General features: G+C 38.5%; 1 protein-coding gene and 1 long non-coding RNA gene across 2 annotated transcripts in view; one reads left to right on the forward strand and one right to left on the reverse strand.

The window, feature by feature from the left end:
- LOC308401828 overlaps positions 1 to 25525 on the forward strand; it is a 226244-nt gene that overhangs the window by 67990 nt on the left and 132729 nt on the right. The gene's annotated exons all lie outside the window — the stretch shown is intronic.
- LOC308400728 (NLR family CARD domain-containing protein 3-like) lies at positions 1161 to 19548 on the reverse strand. Its single transcript, XM_080888644.1, has 13 exons — positions 19411 to 19548; positions 18557 to 18664; positions 17877 to 17981; positions 17650 to 17736; positions 14303 to 14481; positions 12164 to 13940; positions 11768 to 11941; positions 11347 to 11520; positions 10391 to 10437; positions 9256 to 9373; positions 4995 to 5066; positions 1885 to 1964; positions 1161 to 1195 (listed from the first exon to the last, which is right to left on the reverse strand). Exons 2-11 carry the CDS (start codon positions 18643 to 18645, stop codon positions 5039 to 5041), a joined length of 2778 nt encoding a protein of 925 aa, XP_080744770.1. The 5' UTR covers positions 18646 to 18664; positions 19411 to 19548; the 3' UTR covers positions 1161 to 1195; positions 1885 to 1964; positions 4995 to 5038.

Here is a 25525-nt window from a genome sequence, read left to right on the forward strand (position 1 = left end):
CCATCTGAATGTGTGATGAAGGCAACAATCTTTTCCTCCAGGTCTTTTCCAAACAGTGACACAACTGAATTAAAGACATATCTCAGTCTGTCACTCAGTCTATTCTCAGTTGCCTTCATCACCAGACCCACTGCATGAACTTCATGAACTCCATCTTCTGATCGAAACAAGTCGTGTAATTTCTGAGTAATAACAGCATCATATTCAAGAGCTTTGGTGTCTCCAAATCCAGGAGTATCGATGATGGTCAAAGAATATGAGAGCGTTTTACCTTCAAAACCAAAGATCTCATAAACTGACACCTTTGACGTCACACTTCCTGATTTCATGTCTTTCTTGGTGTCGTCTACAATCTTATACCAGTGGTTGTCACCATTTTTCACACCCATTGCATAGTTTAGAATAGTGTTGATTAATGTAGATTTTCCTGATCCTGTCTCTCCAACAAGCAAGATAGTTTTATTTGGCTTGCTTGGATCTTTTTTACCAAGAGTACATCTTCTAAGCTTGGACACTTCTTCCTTGTCTCCATCAAGATTGCTCACATTTAGTCTTAACTGATAACAAACGGGAGGCCCATCACTGGTCACAGAATTTTCCAAAATATAATCCTGAAACATCTTTTTGGTCCTGTGTGTGTGTGTGTGTGTGTGTGTGGGGGGGGGGGGGGGGGGGGGGGGGGGGAGCAGTAAAAAGCAAAAAAATTAAAAGAGCAAATGCATATACAGGGACTCTATGACTATTTCTTAACGTGTTTAGCTTTAGTTTTCATAGGACTGAAACATCCACATCCACACAAACATCTGACTATATACAACTTCATTGTGTAAAATCTGTAAAACAAACAAAGACATCATGCAATGAATAATAAATTCATTGCATTATGTATGGCAAATAAAAGACATGGTTCACAATCTAAACCATAGCAGGGCTCTAGAGTGCGACCAATTTGGTCGCAAATGTTACCTTATGTAACAAATTTGTAACAAAAGTACATAAAGAATTACTAGTTAGTTAGTTACTAACTAACTAGTAATGTTACCTTATATAAAAACATGCTATGTAAACAAAAGGTAATGATCATCATTAGTTTTCTTACCTGTGTATTTAGGTTTGCCAATGACCAAAGAAAACAGATGAGAAGTCAATGTTGAGAATGCTGCTTTTATAAATCTTCATAGACAAGGAAGAATTTCTGAAAACACACAAAAAAGATTAACACAGTAAATTTAAGTGGAAAATGAAAATGATAGCAACCCTTTACATTCCCTTGACTTCCTAGTTAAATAATAATTGTTTAGCTGAACTTGTGCCCTTTCTATGAAATCACGTGACATCAGACACACATACACACACTCAAACAGACAGACCTCTGAGTGCAATCAATACATGACCACAAAAGAAATAACACTTGAAATTAATGTTTATTTTAAATGAAACCTCACACCCACTTTCACAGTGTCTGCATTTTGACAATATGTTGTATTATTAGCAAAGGTGTTAATGCTATTAATGCACATTGTTATGCACAATAAGCATATTATATGTGTGACTACTTTAATTTAATGTAAAACCCTGCATTACACCTTACAGTTTATCAGTGTTGAAAAATTAATTTATTTTACTGTGACAGTATGTTAACAGGTTTGAGAGTTAGCAAGTAGGCTAAATCAAACAGAGAAAAATAAATGTAACTTCTGTTATCATACTGTAATCAATTTTCAATAAAGCGACTGTTTTTGAGCAGAAAAATATTCTTGCATCTCCCTCCTTCCTTGTAAAAAATGCCACCTTTCACTTTTTTCTTTAACCAAACTGAAAGTAAAAAGAAAAAAAAAAAGGGGGGGGGGGGGATTAAAGAACACATTATTTCTAATTTCTTACCTGTGAATGAGCGAGAATGAATGAGAAATCAGTCTTGAGCCTGAAGCACTGCAGCTTTACATGAAGAGAAACTTTACATACTGTAAAGCCAGAGAGAAGTTCACCATAAGAACAAGCCTTTGCCTTCACTTTCTGTGTAGCTGAAACTTCCCCAGTTCTATGAAATCACATGACCTCTAAAGACACACCCAAACACATAGACTTATATAACTATCTTTTTGATCTTCACAAAGATAGCTTGTGTGACGTGTAATAAAACATATCACACTCCTTAAACAAAAAGAGAGATAGGAAATTGATTTGTTCTTTTGATATGAATGCTGTAACTCTGAATTTTAAGTTTAATAAAAAGTTTAATAAAAGCAACAATTACATTGATTTATTGATTTGTATAGCACACTTCACGGGATAAAAACCACACAGTGGTTCACAATAATATAAAAAGGAAAAACATAAAAGAGCAGAATCAAACATACGACACAAATCTAGTTAAAAGCCAGTCATAAATGAGTCTTAAGATGATGTTTAACGCTCTGGGGTTCAGGGTATAATTGGCCATTTTTGACTACTTTTGATTTTACCTCTATATTTCACCTTTAAAAAACTTTTTTTTGCCTTATTTTGCATTATTATTTTCAGCACAACCTCAAATATCTGAAATTTTAAGTTTCAGATATTAGCTGTATTAGCACAATTGATCTAAATTCAGATAAAAAACTTAAAATCTGAGTAGTAAAAGCGAGTGATATTTTTTACTATAAAAACCACAAAAGTACTTAACGAATCATTTTCATTACTTGAAATGCAAATGGAAATTGTAAATGTGTTAAAATTATGCACAAGTTTTGCAAACAACAAAGTTATATAAGGATAAGGATTTTATTTGTCAGCTGCAGCTGAAAAGATGACCAAGTCGACCATACAGACAATACATACAATATACAGACTTACACTGGGGAGGCAGGTCAGGTTAGGCAGCAAAAAAAGGGATAGACAGTGAGACATGTAACATTTAGGGGCAAATTCAGGAGAGAAAAAGGATTCCTGCCCATAAATAATTACGCACACCCCACTTTTCAGTTATTTATTTGTAAAAAATGTTTGGAACCATGTATGATTTTCGTTCCACTTCTCACGTGTGCACCACTTTGATTTTGGTCTTTCACGTGGAATTCCCATAAAATTGATTCATGTTTGTGGCTGTAATGTGCCAAAATGTGGAAAAGTTCATGGGGCCGGATACTTTTGCAAGCCAGTGTATTATTCTTAAATAGTTTTCAGTTGATTACTTTGAATTTGTCAATTATTTAGAATTGCGGCCTTTTTTGGTTTGTCTTCACAGGCCCTGTTACTGCGAGTCCCCGTCAGTTCAAAACTTATCAGAAAAATCCAACTGTCCACTGTTCCAGAATCTGTGAAGCAGCTTCAAGATGAACTACAAGTATATGGCGTTATTTTTGTGCCACTATTCTGAGCGCACGTAAAAAAAAATTGAGTGCACGTAAAAAAGAAATTGCAGGTGCAAGTGTTGCATTTTGAGGAGAAATTTATTTTGAGCGAAGGACAGCTACATTTGAGTGAGCAAAACTCATTGCTGCGTGCAAAAATATATGACAGTGTTTGCTATTATCCATACACACACACAATAGCAGCCCCTCTCACTCAATTTTTGCATTTGTGCTTGCTCGCAATGTGTTGGTTGTGCTCTCAACATTTCTGCCCGTGCACGCTCAACTCTTTCTGTACACCGTTATATTTGTGCCACAAAACCAGCCAATCACAGACTTGGATGCAAAAAAATCTGATTGGCCGTTTTCGTCTCCGATCAGCTCGAAATGACAAAATGCAATATCCCAGAATCCATTTTGTCCAAACCTCAAATGAGGCAGTGGTGGAGGAACACAGAGTGGCGGAGTTTGAAATATTTCTCTTTCTGGGTCACAAAATAAATTTTAAGATATTTTCATGCGAGAATGGTGTCTTATCAAGACATCACATATTTGCATAAGTGCTCTAATGTTTTCGGAGATGTATGGATAATAGCAAACACTGAAATACATTTTTTGCACGCAGCAATGAGTTTTGTTCACTCAAACTGTTCTTCGCTCGAAAGAAATTTCTCCTCAAAATGCAACACTTGCACCTGCAAATTTCTTGTACGTGCCCTCAGGACAGTGGCACAAAAATAATGCCATACAAGCAAAGCTTGGACTTGAAGGTAATTTTGCAATACAATATGAAGACCCAGATTTTGGGAATGCACTTTGCAACCTGATGGATATTAATGAGCTACCTGCTGAACGGGCAGTGTTGCACCTCATTTGGGAGGAAAATGCACCAGACCTACATGCGTAGCACTTCACAGTGGCCAAATCCATTTCCTATCCCAACCTTTTCCTATGATGTAGAGTTAAAACTTTGCAAAGGGCAATGAGGTATATGAGAAAGCAGGGGCAAATTTAATCATCTCACGCTGTTTGGATTACACAGAGCCTTGGCTGGACTCTTTTACTCCAGACACTGCGAGCTAGCGGGCCACGCTACGTTACAGTTAAGTAAAGAAGGGAATTTCAAAAGGAAACAGTTCCCACAGGAAACAAACCAGGACGTGTTTGGCAGTTAACTGGTGGTGTTATGTTTAAGTAGCATGGGTACAAAACACAGTTATGCTGCTCTTTGATCACACAGTGAATGAGGCTTGTAGAAAAGGGACAGAATTTTGACACTGAGAACAATGTGAATAGTCTGTCAGTAGATGATCTACACCACTGCCGCCTGCCAGATTGTGTATATTATGTATGTATGAATGAACTGAATTCTGGTGAGAACATCAAAAATATTTTAGGATTAAGATGTAGTGCATTGTAAGGATGTGTATATTTGAACAAATACACCTAAATATTGTTTGAACATATTTAGATAAATTCCTGTGTTTTCAGAGCTTTAAATTTTCCAAATTTCATCAAAACTCAGTTAATACAGTTGCTTTCAGTGTACCTCCCTTACTCCTGGGTACTACTTTATCTGCTAAACAGCTGCTACCTGACTGTAGCTGTTTCTTTGGGGGTTTTTTTTAATAAACAGACATCACTGATTTATGTGATACCAACCTGTACCACTGTGTGCCAGTCAAATCCGCATTTAACCAGGTAGGTCACAGCCTCTTGAAGAAACCTGAGGTGCTGAAAAGATATTGCAAAAGTTAACAGAACAGCAGCACTTGATGGTACAGATTACTTTAATATTCCAGTCTATTTTTTAAAAAGCACATTTAAAACTAAATGTACATATAGAAAATATTAAAAGCAGTTTTTCATCAGTCTAACATCAGAGGAAGGGGAACAAACTTGCTGCCAATCAAAAAAGAAACACACTTGCCCCTCCCTTCCTTCCCTCCCCATCTCCAGCTGCCTCCCTCTTCCCGCTCCACCACAACCACCCACACATGCAGGGCCTTGGAGTAGGGGTATGTCACCAGGGTGCAGAGGAGGCTACCCCCCGGTCCCCTTCTGGCTGCCTCTGCCTCAATTTTATCCCACAACTTAGACATTCACATTACTCACACTCTCATTACACATACATATAGGATCTTGGGGGTGGGCACGATACACGGAGTCCAAAGTACCATCAGGGTGTACACCCCACCCCTGGCATCGTTGCCCACCTCTCAATTTTAAATACACGTAGACATTGAGGGCCAGCAGGAGGGACTATGCGCTTACCTGCTGCTCTCTGGCAGGTAGCTCCATGCCCTCCTGGGTTTTAATTGCACCTTAGAACACACATGCATCAACACTACAATGAGCGGGTGGAGGGAGGTTTGGAGTCTTCTCTCACCCCCATTCTCTGCGACCTGCTGGAGCAGGGGGGCTAGGACTAGGAGGAGGAGTTGGCCGTCCGACTGCGGTCTGGAGTGTGGAGCCTTCCTGCTGCTGCGGAGTCGGGGCGGTCTGCCTCCCCCCACCGCAGGGAAAAGGGAAACACCACCTGGGTCTGGGTGCAGTTCCCTCCTCCAGGGGCGGGGACACCTAGACCCGGTTCGTAGAGTACGCTTGGGGAGTGTGATCGTGTGTACAACGTCTCTTTATGTCTGTCTCCACGTTGGTTGAGTGTGGAGTAAGTGCATATGAGAGCATGAGGGTGGGAATGGATGTTTGTATCTGTGTGTGCCTGTATGTCTGTGTCTATATGTCAGGTTGGGTGTCAGGCGCCACCTCTCTGGGGACATCTCAGGCCCTCCAAGGTTTGGAGGCCTATCTCCCCCTACCACCACTTCCCCTGCCAGTGGCGGACTCCCTCAGACATCGGTGCGTTGGTGGTTCTTTGTGTCCGGGGATGGGCGTCCAGGTACACACCGGCTCACTCCTTGGCGGCCGCTTATCGGGGCCTGGAGCCTGGGGCTCGCTCGGGCCACTTCGGAGGTGGGTCACTGCAACTCCCCCTGGCTTCTGCTCCGCGGCTGCTGAGTGAGCCCTCATCTGGGACTCTCCTCAGCTCTTTCCGGGACAGTGGCGCAGCTGCCCCTCTGTTGGTCTTCCTTGGTCTCTTGTGTTCTGGGGGCCTCTGGATGTCTGGAGTTTTGATCTCCTCCACACCTGCTTCACGCCCTGGAGGACGGGGCTGTGGCCCCCCCACACCCTCTAGCAGATTATTACATGAAGGAACCTTTTAAAAAACAAAAAACAAGCGCGTCCATGCTCACAGGTGTACACACGGGTGATCACACCCACAAACTACACCCTTTTTGGCTCCTACCTCAAAGCACACTGTGTGCTGTTGATCTTATGTGCTGCACAATAATGTTTAACATTTAGTATTTACTGTCATATTCCCATATATCATTGTGATGTTGTTTATTCTATTACTCTTGTTCTCTTCTGCTTGTTTTCTTTTTTCTTTCTCAGCAGGTGACCCAGGTGATTGATATATGCATTTTTTTTTCTCTGCCCGTCCTGTTGGTTTTTGTCTTTTGCCCTTCTCCCCCGTCCCTCTTCTCAGCTGTTTCTCTTTCCCTCTTTCTTTCTCCCCTTCTTTCCCCCAGTCAAGTCTGTCCTGTATTCAGTAAGTGAAAATAAAATAAACAATAAAAGGTGAATCAAATGGACCATTACGGCAAGGCTGGGATGGTCAGTTTGGTAAAGTAAATCCGTTGGGCATCTTTCTTTGCCTTTAGACAACAATTCTGATGGCAAAAGAGCCAAACGGGACAGGCAAAAAAAAAAAAAAAAAAAAAAAAAAAAAAAAAAAAAAACACACACACACACTGCTAAGGTATCTTTTATTCTCTGCTTTATTATATACTTTACATTCAAATCGACATAAAAGAACCAGACTAATACTTAAGATAAAAGCTTATCTTAAGTACATAAGGACTAGTACATAAGGAATTAACATTTCTTATATACTAGTGCAACTTTGCTGCTTGCTCCACTTTTACTTCATCCCGAGAGAGCAGCTTAAGCTATCAAATCAACACTGACATAATGCTTTTAAAGTAGTGAGACTCGACCATATTTACCTCGTTAATGTATCTCAAAACTTTAATGTGAGGAATCATTTTTTCCTACAACACACTTGTTTCAAAACTTTGAGTATAATTTTGATATAAAATATTGTGAGCTGGAAACCAAGAGACAAACACTTTTTTCCTCAGGGTGGTTATATTTCAAACTAACAACACTCCCTTTAGCTGTAAATAAATATAGTATACACTTCATGTAAAACACTTTTTTAGCACTGATACTGTAAGCATGTTGGTCTGCTAAAGAAAGTATGTAATACAAACGCATTCATTCAAAAGATAATATGTTTAAAATGAGATCTACACCAACAGGTAACAGCCAGTGTGTAGACTTAACCTGGGCTGCGGTAAACTGCAGGTAAACTAGAAAATTAACAATGTGGCTTATGTGTAAGTACAAGAAAGAAGATCTGCTATCAACCACCTGCCTGCTTCCTGGCTGTTCGGCTACTAGTCTATTCTGTTGTTTACCACACTGTCAAACTCAATGCTAACATTATTTTCCCAGTCCTGTGTGACAAATATGTGGTTTTAGAAATCATGTTTCATTATGATGAGTCATATAAATAACTCACATTACATATAATATTTTATATGTAGCATAAAAACTGTTAGGCCACTTAGTGAAGACAGGAGCTCCACGCCCTTTTCCACAACTTGGGCACTATTCCAGATTCAGGAGAGTTTATTCTTGACATTTTATGACAGTATTGACAGTATCCATATAGATGTGTTGGCTAAAAGTGTAGCTATTTTGCAATCAAGCAGTTGAGGGTTTAAAATAAAAGTGAAATGAAAATTATCTATGGATGTTCATTTTCCTCAAATGAACCAAATTTTTATTTATTTAACTTAATCTGTCAAGAAATCACGCACTTCTTAAAAAACCATTTTTCATCACTTTAAAAACTATATGTGTCACCAAAATAACCATATATACATATTCATACTTAAGGTTATGTTTATAAAACAAGGTTACTATCAGAATAGTGAGCACATGTTTTCTTGTCTCATCCTCTCTGCAGGATCAACTGATCACTTCAAGAGGGCAACTTTTTTGACCTTGTGTTTGTCTGTTTGATAAAGATAATGAACTGGTTCCTATACACCACATTTCTGCTCTATTGGAGCACTCAAAGCACTTGTCTTCTTCACCCATTCACAAAAGCACTACTTCTCTGCTCTTTCTACCTAACATTCACACTCCAACAGGTGCGGAGTGTCAGAGAGGGCGGAGTTAGTATCTTATCCCAGGATAGTTGGCATGCAGGCTGAAGCAGACTAAGATTGAACCGCCATCCTTGTAATTACTAGGTAACCTGCGCTACCACCTGAGCTACAGCCTTCTCCACAGTGCTCAGGCTTCAACTGATGTCTAGCCTTCCTGAAGTTGTTTAGCAGGCATTCATTTTCTAACCTACAGTGAAACTTCTTTCTACGGTAGCTGACAAAACAATACAGAGGAACGGGTGTGAAGTTCAACGGCAGGGTAGAGGGGATCAGTGAAGGTTGTTTTGAAGGTGTGGAGGTGAATGAGGCTACCAGAAAAAACTCTGTAAAAGGACAAAGTGCCAGCTTCCCAATCCAGATACACTCCAACCCGACTGCAGCGCAAACACTGAGATGATACACAGACCTTCTCTTTGTTGTGCTGAACAAAACAACCATCATCAGAGCAAATCAGACACCAAGACTTGTTGTTTTTTCCCAGCTTGCAGTCATCCACATCTCCTTTCCTGCCAATGCTTCTGTATGTTAACCCAACACATAAGGGCTCTGACACCTCCATCTCCAGGTAGCAGCGCTCTTTTAGTCCCTGCTCACACAGCACTTGCTGACAGCAATCAAACCTCTCTGTATGATCAGGATAAGCCTGCTCCTCCTCCACCCAGGTCACTTTTCTTTTGTCTTCAGAGAGCAGCAGGTTCTTGTGAGCTGTGCTGGAGTTCAGACTGAGCTCGCAGGCATCTGGAGGTAAGAAAACACTTATATAGTCAGTAAAGACTTTAATAGTATACCATTTGTCCACCACTGGCAGTATGAAGTACAGAGCTGTTGGGCAGTAATTTTAAAAAAAAATCCATCAAAAGAAAGTTGTTCCTGAGTTAAAAGTCAACATTCTTCTCAAAATAACATTTCTGAATACACGAGTGATGTTTATTTTTCCTCTTAAAGGCAGAACCATGACAGGAATGTTTAAAATCCATTACAATGAAGTTAATGTACATGGAATTGAGCTTAAAAAGAAACAATGTATTTCTACGATTCTTAATATTTTATTGCTGTCCTTTAATATCCAGTATTTTTACATGTACCATTAGATCTAATAATCCTACAACTGTTTACAACTTGCATAGTTCCCATTTCTGTATAGCTGTATATTTCAGATTTCTGTAAAGTTATTTATTTCATATTCTGTATAGTTCTTCATATTTATATCCTGTTCATAGCCTGTACATAGCTTGTACTCACTACAGCCTGTACATACTTATAGTTATAGAATATTCACAACATACTTCATACCGTGTACATTATAACATACCATAATAGACCCATTTCTGTAATATACTTTCATATCTATACTATTGCTAATACATATTGTAATATATCTATATCACTAAAGCACTTCTGGATGGATGCAAACTGCATTTCGTTGCCCTGTACCTGTGCATGTGCAATGACAATAAAGTTGAATTCTATTCTATTCTATTCTATTCTATTCTATTCTAATAAGTCTAAATCCTCTCTTACAGAAAACACTATGTAAAGAGGACCCACTGAAACTGATGGTGACTGTGGTGGTGTGTGGTAGAGACTGAGGGAGGCTCCTCGCTGGAAGCTCAGGTGAAACAAGGAAAGCTGCTTTAAAACAAAAGTTCTGCCACATTAACCTGAAATGAGCATGTTGTAATTAAGTCCTGTAGCATCTTAATGCCTCTAGAATTCAGACATTGAAACATTCAACAGATTCCTGTAGATACTCACATTTCTTCAATCCTGGGTGTATCCGGTGACTTCCACCATGTTCAAAACTGTGGAGGAAATTGAGTTTAAGAAATAGAAATGGAACTATTAATTAGTAATATGTGCATCTATTCTGTTCACCACCCAACATCCAATATTGGTCTCTTGCTGGCCAAGAAAAAAGAGTGATGATAAAGCTGAGTGCATGCTGGAGTCTGATCTTCACCAGGTAACAGAGGTGATGATTATTCAGGATTGCAGCATTTTAGCTTTAATTTCTATCCATACAGGTTGATGTATTAAATTTACTGTAGTCCAAGCTTTGCTTTGTGTTGTCGACTTTGTGCCTGTACTCATTAAAAGAAAGACAGTGTAGGGATTTGTTTGGTAGTAATGTAATAAGAGGTGTAACAAATTACCTTCTTCAGTGGGTGATTAAGTAAAATACTCCATTACGTTTAAGAAAAGTATGTTACTTTTTTGAGTAACAACCAGGGTACTTGACTTGTTAGGAAACAGAAAATTACTCTGTATCACTCTACGAGTATTACAGCACGAAACTCCAGTAAAAAGGTGGCGGTGCTCTAATCTTTAGGTGGTGAAAAAGCAAAAACTAAAGTTTAAAACACTTTAGATTAAGATCAGACTTTCTTCTCCTCATTGTGATGCATCTTCTTGTAAATGGTACATATAGAAATAATAATAATAATATAGTGATGTGTTCTGTTTGTTTGTTAACTAGCTGTTATTATTATTATTACTATTTTTAGTTTGTTCAAGGGCTACAAGAGGGAAATAAACTTATTCTCAATCGTTAACAGGAAATAGAAAGCATTTTGCGATGAAGACTAACAGAACATTTTGAGCTGGCTCTCATCCATTAAAAAACTTGTCAAACAGCTTCCTGGGGTGTTTCCGTGCTTGCTTTGAGCTTGGGGACCATTTTCCAAACAGTGCATGATAAAGGAAAACATTACTTGACTTGGCTGAGCCGGTATTGTGGATCATTCCTCAGCTCAGAGAGCTTCTTCTCTCCATATTCTCCTGGATAGTTGTAACTCAGGTCCAACTCTTTCAGATGTGAGGGGTTTAACTTCAGAGCTTTGACCAAATAATCACAGCCTTGTTCTGTCACCAGACACCCAGATAACCTGAGAAAAGAATAGTTTGATACATATAAATGCAGCTTTTAGAAGATTTAGAAATCCATCAGCAGGACTACATCTGTTGCATCGCTGAAAGACTAAATGACTGCAGGAATGAGTATTTACAGGGCAGATGCTATGAAGAACAGGACCTGTGCTAAAATAACTTCTGCCAGGTGATATCTGTTTCACTTTGTAGGAGGTTGGATGGGTTGTCTATGTTTATATTATGATACATAAACATGTAATGTACCTCAGAGTTTCCAGTCTGCAGCACTGACTCAACAGTCCTTTAGAGAGCAGCTCCACTCCTGAATCTTTCAGGTCATTGTTGCTCAGGTCCAGATCTCTTAGCGGTGAGAAGGGGTATTTGAGAGCAGCGACCAGATGATCAACCCACTCTTCACTTACTTTACAGTCTGCTAGTCTATGGAGGGTGATGGGTGTTTATTAATTTTTATAGAAACAGATAGATGTAAAGAAAAGGCATGTTTAAAGATACTTAATGGCCAACCATGTGATTGCCATTTGTAATACAGAGGACTTGTCCCCTCTCCTTCCTCTTTTGCATTCTGGCTAATAGTCCAGTTCGCTGAAATTATTTAAGGGTGAAGAGTTTATCTCACAAACAAGAGTGAAAAAAACTTACAAGGCCTTTTTGCTGCTCCTCACTGCTGGTATCAGCCTCCGTCTGCCCTCATCTGATGTGTTGTAACTCTTTAAGTCCAAGAGTTCCAGATCATTCTTTGATGCCTGCAGCATGTAGGCCAGTGCAGAGCAGTGCAGGGGAGTCAACTCTGTTTTTGAATGATCTGACAGTGCGAGATATTTCTGAATCTCATCTTTGACTTTGTGATCTCTCATCTCGACCATAGTCTGGAAAAGGTTGATGCAGCTGTCTGGAGAGAGGTTCTTCCTTCGCATAGATTTGATGTGAGTCAACATTTTCTTGTCAGTATCTTGGCTTCGATCTGTTGGAGTCAGCAGACCATGAAGGACTCTGTGATTGGGTTCAGCCATGAGGCCAAGGAGGAATCTCAGGAAGAAGTCCAGGTGGCCATTTTTCTTCTCCAGCACTTTGTCTACTGTTATTTTAAGAAGTTCAATTAAAGTATGCTCCTTGCCCTTTACATCAAAGAAGATGCTGAGATCTTTAGTATCATTGTTAATGAAACAGTCATAGATGTAGAGAGCTGCAAAGAACTCCTGCACAGTCAGATGCACAAAGAAGAAGACATTTTTCTGTAAAATTATTTTTTCTTCCCGAAGAACTGTGGTGCAAAATCCAGAGTCAATGGATGCTGCTTTAACATCAATGCCACAGGCCTCCAGATCTTCCTCATAGAAGATAAGATTTTTCTTCAGCAGCTGATCAAATGCAAGCTTGCCGAGTTTCAGAAGAAATTTCCTCTGTGTTTTCAGAAGCTTCTCTTTGTTTGTCTCAACGTCCTTGTCATATTTTCTACTTCTGTGTTTTGTTTGGACACAGAGAAAGTGTGCCATCATTTCTGTAAGAGTTTGAGGAATTTCAGTTTTCTCGTCTCCTCCAAAGACTTCCTGGAATAACACTGCAGAAATCCAGCAGAAGATCGGGATCTGACACATGTTGTCGAGACTCTGTGAAGACTGAATATGTTTAATGATCCTTTCAGCAAGATCTGGATCATGACTAAACCTCCTCCTGAAGTATTCAGCTTTTTGTGAGTCATTGAACCCTCTTATCTCTGTCACCATGTCAACATGCTCAGCAGGGATCTGATTGGCTGCTGCTGGACGGGAAGTAATCCAGAGGTTTGCATCAGGAAGAAGCTTACCCTGGATGATGTTTGCTAGGAGATCCCTCACAGGTGCTGCTTCCTTGACAGATGTTATAGACTTAATGCCTTCAAAGTCCAGCTGAAACCTGCTTTCATCCAGACCGTCCAGGATCAGGACAGTCTTGGTTTTGGTATAGTCCACTGAATCTTTGAGATCAGACAGTGTGGGGTGAAATAAAGTCAGGAGCTCATGTAGGCTTTTTTCACCTGTAATCAAATTCAGCTCTCTGAAAGCAAGACTGAAAACAAAGTCTACATCCTGGTTTGCCTTCTCTTCGGCCCAGTCAAGAATCAACTTCTGCACAGAAAATGATTTTCCAATTCCTGCGACGCCCTTCGTCACAACTGTTCTGTGAGGTTTGTCTTGATCAGGCAACGGTCTGAAGATGTCACTCAGACTGACTGATGAACACGTTTCCAGTTTACTTGTGCCATATCTGAACTCATGCTCTGTACGAGGCCCTTCACTCTCCCCAGTGGTGATGTAGAGCTCTGTATAGATGTTGTTCAAAGGACTTGGCTTGTCACCATTACCTTCAGACACCAAAAAAAATTTCTTTTGCATCGCTTCTTTCCATGTCTTCTTTGCCTCAAACAGTTTGATGTCATCTGTAACAATGAAATGCAAGATGAACAAGCCCAAAATTACATTGTTAATACCAAATGATTTCATTTTTTTAAATGGTAAAAATGCAAAATCACAAAATGACAAAGAGAACAAATCTTGAAATTAAAGTTTTCATTGGTTTAATTGTTTAAATTTTGGGTAAGATGAAAAAAAAATTAAAATCCAGAAAATTCACCAATTAAAAAGAACCCTACACACCTAAAAAACTGTGTATAAAAGAGATGTTTTATTAACAAGAAAATCCCAAATATTCAAACATTCAAAATACCGCTCAAACTCATTTTACATCTAATAAGAGTTTAAAACTTTTCTCATAGTAGTTATACAAATTCTTAATACTTACCATTGTCATCTTCAGTATCTTTCAAGCTTTTCAATGTTATTCTGGATTTCTTTCCACACTGTGGACAGGAGTCCTCTGCTGGTGAATCAGACTGATCTGAACTTACACACTGTTTGCAGGACTCATGTCCACACATGAACTGGACTGGATCCTTTAAAACCTCCTTACACACTGGACAGCTGGATTAGATGGGAGATGAAGAAAACATTTCGTTATTATTGTGCATCACACACAGTGATATGACTGTATCTGAGGCAGCATTTGATCTACAAACAAAGAAATTATTCTCCTGTATTCAGAAACCTGTTGGTCTGGAGATTTCTATCTATATTGCTATGGAAAATAAACAGCCTTAAAACATCACCTTCATACACCATCAACGTTCACTCAGTCTGCATCTGCATCCGTTTAGAGTTCACAAATATCAACCGTAATATTCCTCAGCAGAAACTAATGTTGCCCCTTTAGCAGGATTAATCTAGACCCTGTTGAAAAGACCTCCAGGTTCTTCAAGTATTTTGTCACACGATGCAGAATTCATAATCTAATTTGTGACTGTTGGAAAACATTGATCTATATTCTGCATGAAAGCTCACTGTTGTTACTAGATCAAGGTTTTTCTTTGAAAAAGCTATCTATTGTGTGCCAATATCTATTGAGGCCACATAACTGTTTCTCAATTAATCTGTTCTACGACATTATTCCAAAAAGTCTGCCTTTGTGTTCACGAGCAAACTAGATTTAGTGTAATGTTTCTGTATGAAAGCAAAGGGTTTTCCTGGTAAAATCCCATGCAGCTAAAACGTGCTGAACAGCTGCACTTAACAACACGGACAGTTGAAGAGCACATTGTCTCATCAAATTTGGGGCCCTTGAAGATTTATTTTTTCATCAGATACACTATTGTTAGGCTAAATTTAATGAAGCATTAAGCATTACTCCACCAAAGTGACTGTGAGTACTCTGAAATCTAATCCAGTTTTGTATTATGCTTCTTAAGGTGAAATGATTATAACTTTTTCAAGGAATCAAAATCTGAATCGTAGCATGAGCGAATCACTCAGGACTCACTCACCCCCTCCCTCCTGGCTCACAGCTTCTTCTTCTTGGTTGGCAACTAATGTTAAGGCGCATTACCGCCCCCTGGCTCACAGCTCAGTGGACATTTACATGAGAAAATATATATTTGACACATTTGAAGAAAATAAAAATAAAATAAAAATAAATAAAATAAATGTTCCCTTTAGAATTTTTTTCCTTGTTTTTCCTCCATGAAAAGAGAAACAAATTAGGTTTGAGTGAAAATGTACATTTTTTGCACTCTCTGGGCAACTAAGTGACTCAAATGATGCAAAAATTCGATTCAATTTGGTGAGTGACTCATTCAAACTCGATTCAGTAAAAAGAATCAAATTTACCATCACTATGATGCTCATACACAACTTTGTGATCTGTAGTGAGAGTAGGGAACAAGTGGGAAGGAACCAGGAGAGGTGGAGGTACGCTAATCCTCTGACTATTAGTGCTAAAAGTCTACTCCTCAGTATTATACTTTGGATGGGAACATGTTCAGTGCGGTGCTGAGAGGTGTGTCGGAGGTGTAACGTATTTACTTGCATTCCTTTGTGAGTTAAAACTGTGTGCGTGGTTACCACGTGAGTATTGTAGGTTTGACTTTATCTGTGTTATTTGCTAAGTAGCTAGTCCCATTGCTATCGCTAAGATGCGGCTTTGGGCTACTACAGGCAGCCTTGGTTTTAGCCCATATTCCATTTCATATATGACTTACTATTGTAGCTGTGAGTGGATGTAACTATCTTTATGGTTATTGCCTGAGTAGTTGTAACCTGTAGAGGTCCTGTTTGCTAACAGATATATCTATATATATATAGATATATAGATATATAGATATATATATAGATAGATAGATAGATAGATAGATAGATAGATATATGTATACACACACACACACACGGGCAGAAAATTCATTTATGGTCTTAGGGTGCCATCTAGTGGCCATGTTGTTATATTACAGATGGTATAACATTACGCTGAAAACCCACAGTATTGTATAAGCAGTGTTTTACATAGTGGTTAATACACAAATTAATTTTTCTGTTTACAGATGACCACACACACACACACACACACACACACACACACACACACACACACACACTCAAACCCCATTTACCTGCATGTAAATATATTGTAATTCAATCACATCCCTACCAATCCTGTTCATCCTGTTTATGCCATCTGCCTTCTCCTTCATTAAACTTATTTGAACTACATCAATGTGGAGTACCATTCCTTCTGACCGAGGACGACTCAGTTGAAGCGTGATCGGCAATCAGTGCAATCATATATTACAATTAGCATACCTGGAGAGAAGAGGAATGAGACGAGGAATGAAAGTCAGTAGAAACAAGATAGAACAGGTGAGAAAGAGAGGAAGACATGTGGGAGGGTAAACATGCAGAGATAGTGAAAGTGAAAGTTTAAATACCTGGGGTCAACCATCCAAAGCAATAGGCAGTGCACAGGAGATCTGAAGCATAAAGTGCAGGCACGGTGGAGCAGGTGGAGATGAGTGTCATGGGTAATTTGTGAAAGAAGGGTAGCAGTTAAAGGGAAGGTTTACAAGATCAGAATCAGAGACTATATATCACCAAGGTGCAATCACGAAAATAGCAGATGGCAGAACTGTAACAATGTATGGTTTAGAGTCGGTGACTGAAAAAGAAACAGGAGGCTGAGTTGAAAATGGTCATATTTTCATAGGGAGTAAGCAGAATGGACAATATCAGGCATGCATACATCAGAGGGACAGCTCAGGTTTGGAGACAAAGTTAGAGGTAAGGCTGAGATTGTTTGGACATGTGCAGAGAGAGGATGGTGGATTTACTTGACAAAGGACTCTAACAGAGAGCTGCCAGGCAGGAGGAAAAGAGGAAGACCTCATGACCATGGATGTGGTGAAGAATGACACGCAGAGGATTGTTGTAAAAAAAGGAGCATGCTGGGAGCTTTATGTGACTCCTAAAGAAGATGAACACAGCCTATATAGGTGCTGTTTTTAAGAGGATCGAACGTTTACTTATTCAGATGGGTTTGAAAACTCAATGTGAAAACATGTCTTGGTGGAGTGTACACTTTGTTTCCATGCATGCTATGATTTGGGTAACTGGGTAAATATTGGGATCAAATTGAAAATTGAACTGAATAAAATTGCCATGCAAAAATACAGAAAAATCAACATGCCACATGTGAAACTGCAGGTCAGTCAGTCTGTCACTTAATCTTTAATGTGCTAAATTTATTCCTTTGGGGGAGAAAAACTCTACCTTTGTGTCTTTCCAAAGTTGACTGGCTGGTACATGGATCCTTCACTCTTCATAGAGACAACACTGGGAGCTCTGGACTCAGTTCCACTAAAAACGGAGATATTTGTATTTATTCCACAAACAAGAAACCACCTGTGTTTCTATTGTATTTGTTTACAGGAAAAGTGAAAGAAGAATAACTCCAACAAATTAATGGAAAACATTTTAAAGTACAAAATAAGGATTACCCCTGATGTTGCTTGTCACCAAAATTAGCTGGCTGGTACATGGATCCATCACTCTTCATAGACACAGAGCTGGGACCGGGAGAGTCATCTCTATTCTTCTGTGAACTGTTCAGAATGGGATATGAATCTTTTTTTTTCTTTAAAAAAATAACAGTGAACCTTGATCCATGATGGACCTCTGAGCTAAATGCTAATAGGATGGCAGAAAAGGAATGTGAAGGCAGGTGACAAATGAAAGGAAAAACAACAATATGTTGGTGCGCTGGTTACAGGAAGTGCATCAAGTGTCTTGTGAACTTTACGTGAGGGTGAACTCCATTCTCCTAAAAGATTTCCCTCTCACCTGATCAAGAAGCCCCAAACTTTTCCACAGCTGCTCAGCTGTTTGAGATCAGGCAAACATGTTAGACCAGAGTAACATCATTTTCATCCTCATCAGGTTATTCAGTGAGACCTCGTGTCATGTTCTATCACTCAGAACAACTCCTTAATAATTTATAGACTCTTCCCTCTAAGGGGGTCCAAATCCTGCCAGCATAACATAGCCACTTTTTCCTTTAATATGTCACCTATCTGTAAGTATTAAACAAAGAGAGCTCTGTGTAGATAATAAACTGTAACCACACTGCACTAAAAACCGTTTTCCAATGTAGAGTTTCTTTATTTATGATCGGACATACCTGACTAGCAGCCCACTGCGGGAGCTGATTGGCTGTTTGGAGAGTGAGGGGGCGGAGTCAGCTTGTTTTCTCTTTCTTGTCTCAGACATTTCTGCAGCTGAAACACAACTAACAGGAAAAAAAAAAACAGAGAATAGTTTGTAAATGATAAAAATCCAGCTGTACAGACTTTATGCAGTTTATTGGCAATTCCACTGTAAAAGATCCTTCTTCCTGAACCTGAACTAAGATGAGCTGCAGTGACAGCTGGTAGCCTGTAGGTGGCAGCTGTAGCTTTATTTATTTATTTACCCTCCTAGACACTAAATGCACTTTTTAAATATTCAATAAAGTTACTCTTTGTTTACAGACCTAATATTTTTGGTAATCACTGCAATGTCAGGTAAGATTTAAGATTGGTGCGACAGTGCAGGGCCTCTTTAACGGTCTTTTGTTTACACGGATGATCAATGACAGCGTGAAGGTGAAGCAGGTATTAAAAAAACAAGTTAGAGTATCTATTTCAATCATACTATGAGGCAAGTCAAATCGAAAATAGAAGTAAAAGAATAACAATGCGAATTTGACTCGGTTTTATAACGTTACTGGAGTGTTTACAGGGTTAAACGTGGACATATGGATAAACACACGCAGCACCCTCGATCGCTCCTAAATAGTGAATTATAAAAATAATCGATGGCAGAGTTTGAGTTCGTTCATACTGAGTCGCCGTAAACTGTGAAATCTGCTGCTGCGATGATCCTTCTTATGTGCGCAGTTACTGCAGTAAAACAAGATGTCGGCTGATTAAAAACACACGCATCGCTCTGCCCGACAAAAGTCGACATAAAGCAGGAAGATAGGCGGTGACTTACTAAGAGTTTTCTTCTTTCTTATAACTCAATCAAGTATTCGTAAGTTTCTCAAGGTTCTCCTGACAATGAGACTCGCTGCTGCACTACAGCATGGCACAGACGGAACCCTCTGTGTGTGTGTGTGTGTGTGTGTGCGTGTGTGTGAGAGAGAGAGACAGAGAGAAAGTGTGTGTGTGTAGGGTTTTGTTGTTGTTGCATTTGTTTGAGTTTCACTTTCGTTTCTATGCTCTTTTATGCACCTTTTTTTGTCTATCGGGGCTGTTGCTGATTGGACTGGAGTGTTAGAGCCACATTAAAAATATATATTTTTGATCTTTTCGAGAAAGAAGCTGAAATTTTATTTGTTGTTTCAGGACAAACTGCCAAAGCTGCTTATCTGTCTACAAAATACCTTGTTTAGATGAATTAGTGAAAACTTACTTCATATCAGATTTTGTAACAAAGAAAAAAAAGATTTCTCTTTTAACACATATTATTTGTTGATCAGGTTAAAGACACTGAAACGAAAAACTGGTGCAGGCAGCTGCATCTTGAAAGAGTGGAGTTGAACAAAATGAAAAGTCTGGTAATGGACAGATGCAGGTTTATCCATAATGAGGATGGTTAAAACCTCAGGCAATAAAGAGGATGTTTGTTGCATCACAGACATGATAGGATGTTTCACTAATTCATCTAGACACGGCATGTTGTGGAGGGCATAGCAGTTTGTCTTGAAACAACTTTAATCTCGAAATTTTGACTATATTCTCTTTTTTCTTCTTTTGGGGCCTTAATACTCGGCCATAGTACACTGTAAATGGTTTTAGTAAATTTAACAGTATTTTTACAGGAATATGTATGTATAAGATACTCTAAAATGTTTTTACATTATTTTACTGCACAAAGCAAAGGATTGTGGGAGAGTGTACATTCACTGCTGTAATTTGTCTGTACTGTAAATTATTTTGCAGCAGTGATCCAACGCGGGAAAAACTGACCAATAACAACAGAGATTTCTTTCAAACTTCTTTTTTTTAAAAAAAAGTTTGGTGGAACCAACAGTAAAAGGAAAAAAGGATTATTTTCTGGAGAAAACATTAACTCAACAAAAGGTTAGTAGACTCTTATTATGTTTTAGAAAACGAAGCTATTTTCTAGAATCATTTACTTCTAAGCTGATTTCAACTTTTTACAGTAAACACTAAAGTAGTGTATAGTGGAGTAGTGTATTGTCATACACTGGTCATAGCTTACATTTGTTATTGAGACCATCAAATGTTTAAATAATAGTTTTTGGCCTTATTCTCTTCTGAAAATTATTTGTTTAATGCCGTATTCCTACATGATGCTATAAAATATTTATATTTATAATTTTATATTAAGAAACAGAAACTAGCAGGAGTTGTGCAAGTGCAAGTGGGAGGAGTTATGTAAGCATATTTTATATTTTCAAAAGCATCTTTTTTTTTTCCCTTCAAGCTTTTAGCCGACTCATCATTAGTGAGGTGTTCACTGGAGCCTTTTGTGGCTGGACTGGGTTGGGAGCTCGATAAGCTAACATGACTGAATTAACTGAAGTAAACTGAAACTAATGACAAATCAAAAGTGCATCTGTGTTCTTTGCATAATGAGTGTAGATGCTTTCTGCAAAAATGTAATTTGTCAAATAACTTTCATTCATTTCTGAATAAATTCACTAGATGCAGACCACTGTGTGTTTTACATTTTCTTCTGTTCTTCATAATTCAGTTCTTGCTTTAACTTCGACCTCTTTTTCTGTTTTCAGTGAAAACTGGACCAACACGTTTCTTAAGCACCATAAGCCATAGCAACCTTTAGCAGTTCATTAATGTCACTAACTTGCTCGATACCTGCTATAGACTCTGCACACATGGAAGCCAATCAGAGCTCGTACACTGTTAAACTTCCAACATCTGAGTTCATTATTAGCTGTTGAGGTTAAGCATTCAGTCAACACAGAAACACTGAGGATGTTTTCTGTACTCTGTAAGGACCAGCGATGGATGTGGGGCTGAAGCCTTTAGGTTTATATTGTTAAAAAGTAATTATGAGAGAATTTGTTTCAGGTCGTTTTTCAGAGTAACATGAAAGTAACATAATGAATAATGTAACAAATTAACTTTTAGTAAACTACTGCATTACTTCTAAGAAAGGTGTTCTGTGTAATATGTTTATTTATTTCTCGAGTAATAACCTCAACAGCGGTAAGCACAGATAATTTTGTTGATAATGAGAACGCACTGCTCATTAAGTTTTAAAATTACATTTTAAAAGTCAAATGAACAAAATGTGTGTCAAAACAAGCATTTAGCTCGATTTCAACTTCTCTGGTCTCTGCAGTAACCTCTTTGTGGTGTATTTTTTTCCACTTTAACAGATGTTTCTTTCCTATCTTCCTGTTAAACAGTCAAATATTAACCACAGGCACTAAAACTGTGTCCTTTACATCTGCTTCCTCTCTATTTTATGGCCTCACAGAGAGTAGTAGTAACATGTGGTGTAGCTTACTGATGGCCACTTTAACATGAATTCAAATTGAAATTTCCACAAGTCATAATAGCTAAACCCAGAGATTTAAATTCTTTTGGTACTTACAATCAAGGCCTGTGAGCACCAGTCAATTTACATGAAAGTAAATGAAGTGTAAAATATAACTGTGCACAGTTTGTAGATTTTCTGTGAGTTCCTTATTTTTTTCATTTCTTAGCAGTCATATAATGCTTATTTTCTTTGTCACTTATTTGTGTATTTACTGTGTAAATGTTTGTAATAGATAAGTCAGGGCAAGTTTGTTGACGGTGTAAGCCTCATTTATTCTCCAGGTTTCAGTACTGTTGTTTACTGTGGCTTGATTTTCTGTAGAAAGTGTAATGAAGAAAACTTCTGTTATGAAACAGCACATTCCTCATTTCAAAAGCGCAAATTAAAAAAATTATACAATTCATTTTTTTAAATTTATTTTTTAGAAAATAACATAATTAAATACAGAAATAAGACTGAGACTTTGCAGAGCTCTGCACAGAATCCAACATGAGCTCGGTTAGCACCAAAGAAAAAACCCTTGATATGGGCCCCCTGTTATGCTTCTATGTTTCTGTTTAAACTTGCCCTGTTTTCATTTCCTTTCCTTTCTTTTCACTTCATTTCAACATGTCTGAACACAAACGTTTTTTCTTTATTTCTAATTTCTCTTTTCTGTCATTCTTGCACACCCTTAAATCATTGCCGCACAGCAGAATGGCTGATTTTAGGTGGACATGGTTTTACAGTAAACTTTGTGCAGAATATTAACAAAAGTATTAAATTTAGAAAAAACTGAAAAGAGGAAGTAAAAATAAAACCGTGCAGGGGAAAGAAGCTGTGGGGCCCAGTGCAAGAGGACCCCGATGTGAAACGTGAAGTAAAACTAAGGTGATTTTTTTAAGGTGAAATACACAGAAAATTCTCAAAGTTATTGATAATTTTTTTAAATTCTTCACAGAGAAATTCCTTGTGATGAAAGTTTTTAGAGTCTGACCTGGGTCAGATTATTCTGGTTACACTGGCCCACAGTTGGGCCCCCATCCAGGAAGCAAGAAAGAAAACTTTTTTTTTTTAAGGCACCAGGATTATATTTCCTTAAATATTCAGTTTTAAAACCAATTGGAGGACAGAATTTAGCAGTCTGTTACTAAACTGTCCAGACTGTCTGCCAGACTCAGCTGAGTTTCTGGTAAAACTTCTAGAATCAATGAAACAAGAAAATGAAAGAGGAATAAGACACCGACCTGCCTCCTTTAAGGAAAAAACACACCATAAAAATGTAGTTAATTTCTGAGTTACTGTTCAACAAGATTGAATGACGGCTGACCCAGAGGCTGCAGCAGCACATGTGCTCAGACTGCTTCATTTTCAGTTTTGAGATGTGATGGTTGCTTTTATTTTCCAGTGAGGTGGAAAAGGTTTGAGAAGCAGCATTTCAGAGGGAGTTAACCTTAAACACACTTTTATTCTAAAAGAACGAAACAGTTTAAACAATGTCAGAGGAGGTCTTCATTTTTATGGCAATGACTCACTGACAAGAAAACTTAATTTGAATAAAATATTTTGTGCGAACACTCGCTTTGGAAACTGCACATTTACAGCTGGCAAGTTCACAAATGTTGCACGAAATTTGGCAAAGTACGAAACAGTAATTATAGCTACAGGTAAAACTAGTTTTTGGTTAATGAAAATATCTAAAAGATGTTTGCAGCAGTATGTGTTTATATGATGATTTTATATTTAATTTTTACAGTGAAAAAGATCATCTGTAATTAAATATTAATAGCATTTACCATTATGTCCTCTCTCCTTTCCCTGCCAGTGTACTGACCTGTACAACACGGCCTGTGGCTGTAATCTGGGGGAGTAAAACGTGACTAAATAATACAACAACTGCCATATGTGTGCACACGCATGGAAGGTCAGACACAGCATCCCATTAAGCTGCACAAATTTTATTGTAATTAGAGCTTTTGAGGTGAGTATTCGGGTTGCAGGACTTATTCTGGCACAGCTCCATACTGAAATATATTGAGGGTTGACCGCGTGCTGAACTGAAATACACTGCATGTGTCAACGTGCTCTGTGTGACTCTGACAAAGTATTTGTGGGAAATATTTTTTAAGCATTTTTTTTTAGTTAACTGAACAGCAACATGACAAAGACACAAAACACACCCCTAACATGCACCAACAAGAATAAACTGCCTTCAAGTTTTAAGATCAGCTTCTTAAAGTTGTAAAAGTGTACTTACATCTTCAACAAGAGGCCTTCAGCTTGAGCTTTGTGGCTTTTCAAAGCGCGGTAATTTCTGCTTATCTCACATGATCACATTAACTGACATTTCCTTCTTCATGTTCAGTTTTTTTACTGTCTAAACTTTTCAGAGATCCTGCCGCACAGTGGACAAAGGGTTAACGGGTAATGTCACTGCTGAGACTCATAGCTAATCAAAAATCTTGGATTACAAAGATGATGTAATCTTGGTGGTTTGTAAAAAGTCTTCATATTGAAAAAACACACTAGGAATATCATAAAGATTTATGGACCTTTGATTTTTTTTAAACATTAAAACCAGTTTGTTACTTTTTGTTCAAACGCCAGTTTGGTTCCTATTGACGATGCAAATCTCCTTAAAATAGTTCAAATGAAAAGATCTCGGTGCTTATTTAATCTTGTTCTTGTTCAAATCTAAGAATCTGAGGACTTTTCTCATAGATGTAAACATTTACAGTTGCTGGCCCCTTCATTAGGCACACCTTGCTGGTACATCCATGATGTGAATCTCCCGTTCCAGTAAATACTCTACTGGATTTCAATCTGGTGACAGTAGAAGCTGTTTGGGTACAGCGAGCTCATTGTCATGTTCAAGAAAGCACTTTGAGATAATTTGAGCTTTGTGACATGGTTTTTTATCCTGCTGGAAATAGCCGTCAGAAGATGGCAGTGCTGTGGTCATAAAGGGATGGACATGGACGCAAAGCATGTGGAAATATCCCCCACACCATTACTATAGCCTGAGACGGTTAAACAAAGCAGGATGGATCCATGCGTTCATCTTCTTTACACCAAATTCTGACCATCTCAAAGTTGTAGCAGGAACCTCTACTGTGCAGTTTTGGTGATGCCTCAGTTTCTTGCTCTTATTTGAGAGAAGCAGCACACATGGTTTCCTGCTGCCGTAGCACATTTGATTGAAGGTTCAACATTAAGTGGTTATTTGAGTTACTACCGCCTTCCGTTAAGCTTGAAGCAGTCTGCCCATTCTCCTTTGACCTCTGACATCAACAAAGGTGTTTTCTCTGCTGCACATGGGATAGTTTGTCCTTTTTCAGACCCTAGATTCCCATTAAAATCACTTCAGTCATCTATCTTCCTCATTCCGATGCTCACTTTGAACTTCAGCAGAATAAATGCACTGATTTTCTGCCTTGTGATTGGCTGATTAAATGTTTGATTTAGGAAGCAGTTGAACAGGGGTCCGAACAAAGTGAACAGCAAGCACAGACGCCAGAATCGTGTCTACATGGCCACCAGGATGCTCAGGGGGAGCCCGGCTTCATAATGCCTACATGTCTATGGAGCCAGGGGT

This window comes from Rhamphochromis sp. 'chilingali' (genome assembly GCF_963969265.1).
Source record: "Rhamphochromis sp. 'chilingali' genome assembly, chromosome: 1".
Lineage (NCBI taxonomy): Eukaryota > Metazoa > Chordata > Actinopteri > Cichliformes > Cichlidae > Rhamphochromis > Rhamphochromis sp. 'chilingali'.

Bases quoted from the DNA above. Each gene is read 5' to 3' on its own strand.
- LOC308400728 (XM_080888644.1), bottom strand. From the start codon at position 18,645: ATGTCTGAGACAAGAAAGAGAAAACAAGCTGACTCCGCCCCCTCACTC. The intron at 17,982-18,556 runs GTATGTCCGATC...CATTCTGAACAG, and splicing joins CGCAGTGGGCTGCTAGTCAG to TTCACAGAAGAATAGAGATG. The intron at 17,737-17,876 runs GTAATCCTTATT...CTCCGTTTTTAG, and splicing joins GGTGACAAGCAACATCAGGG to TGGAACTGAGTCCAGAGCTC.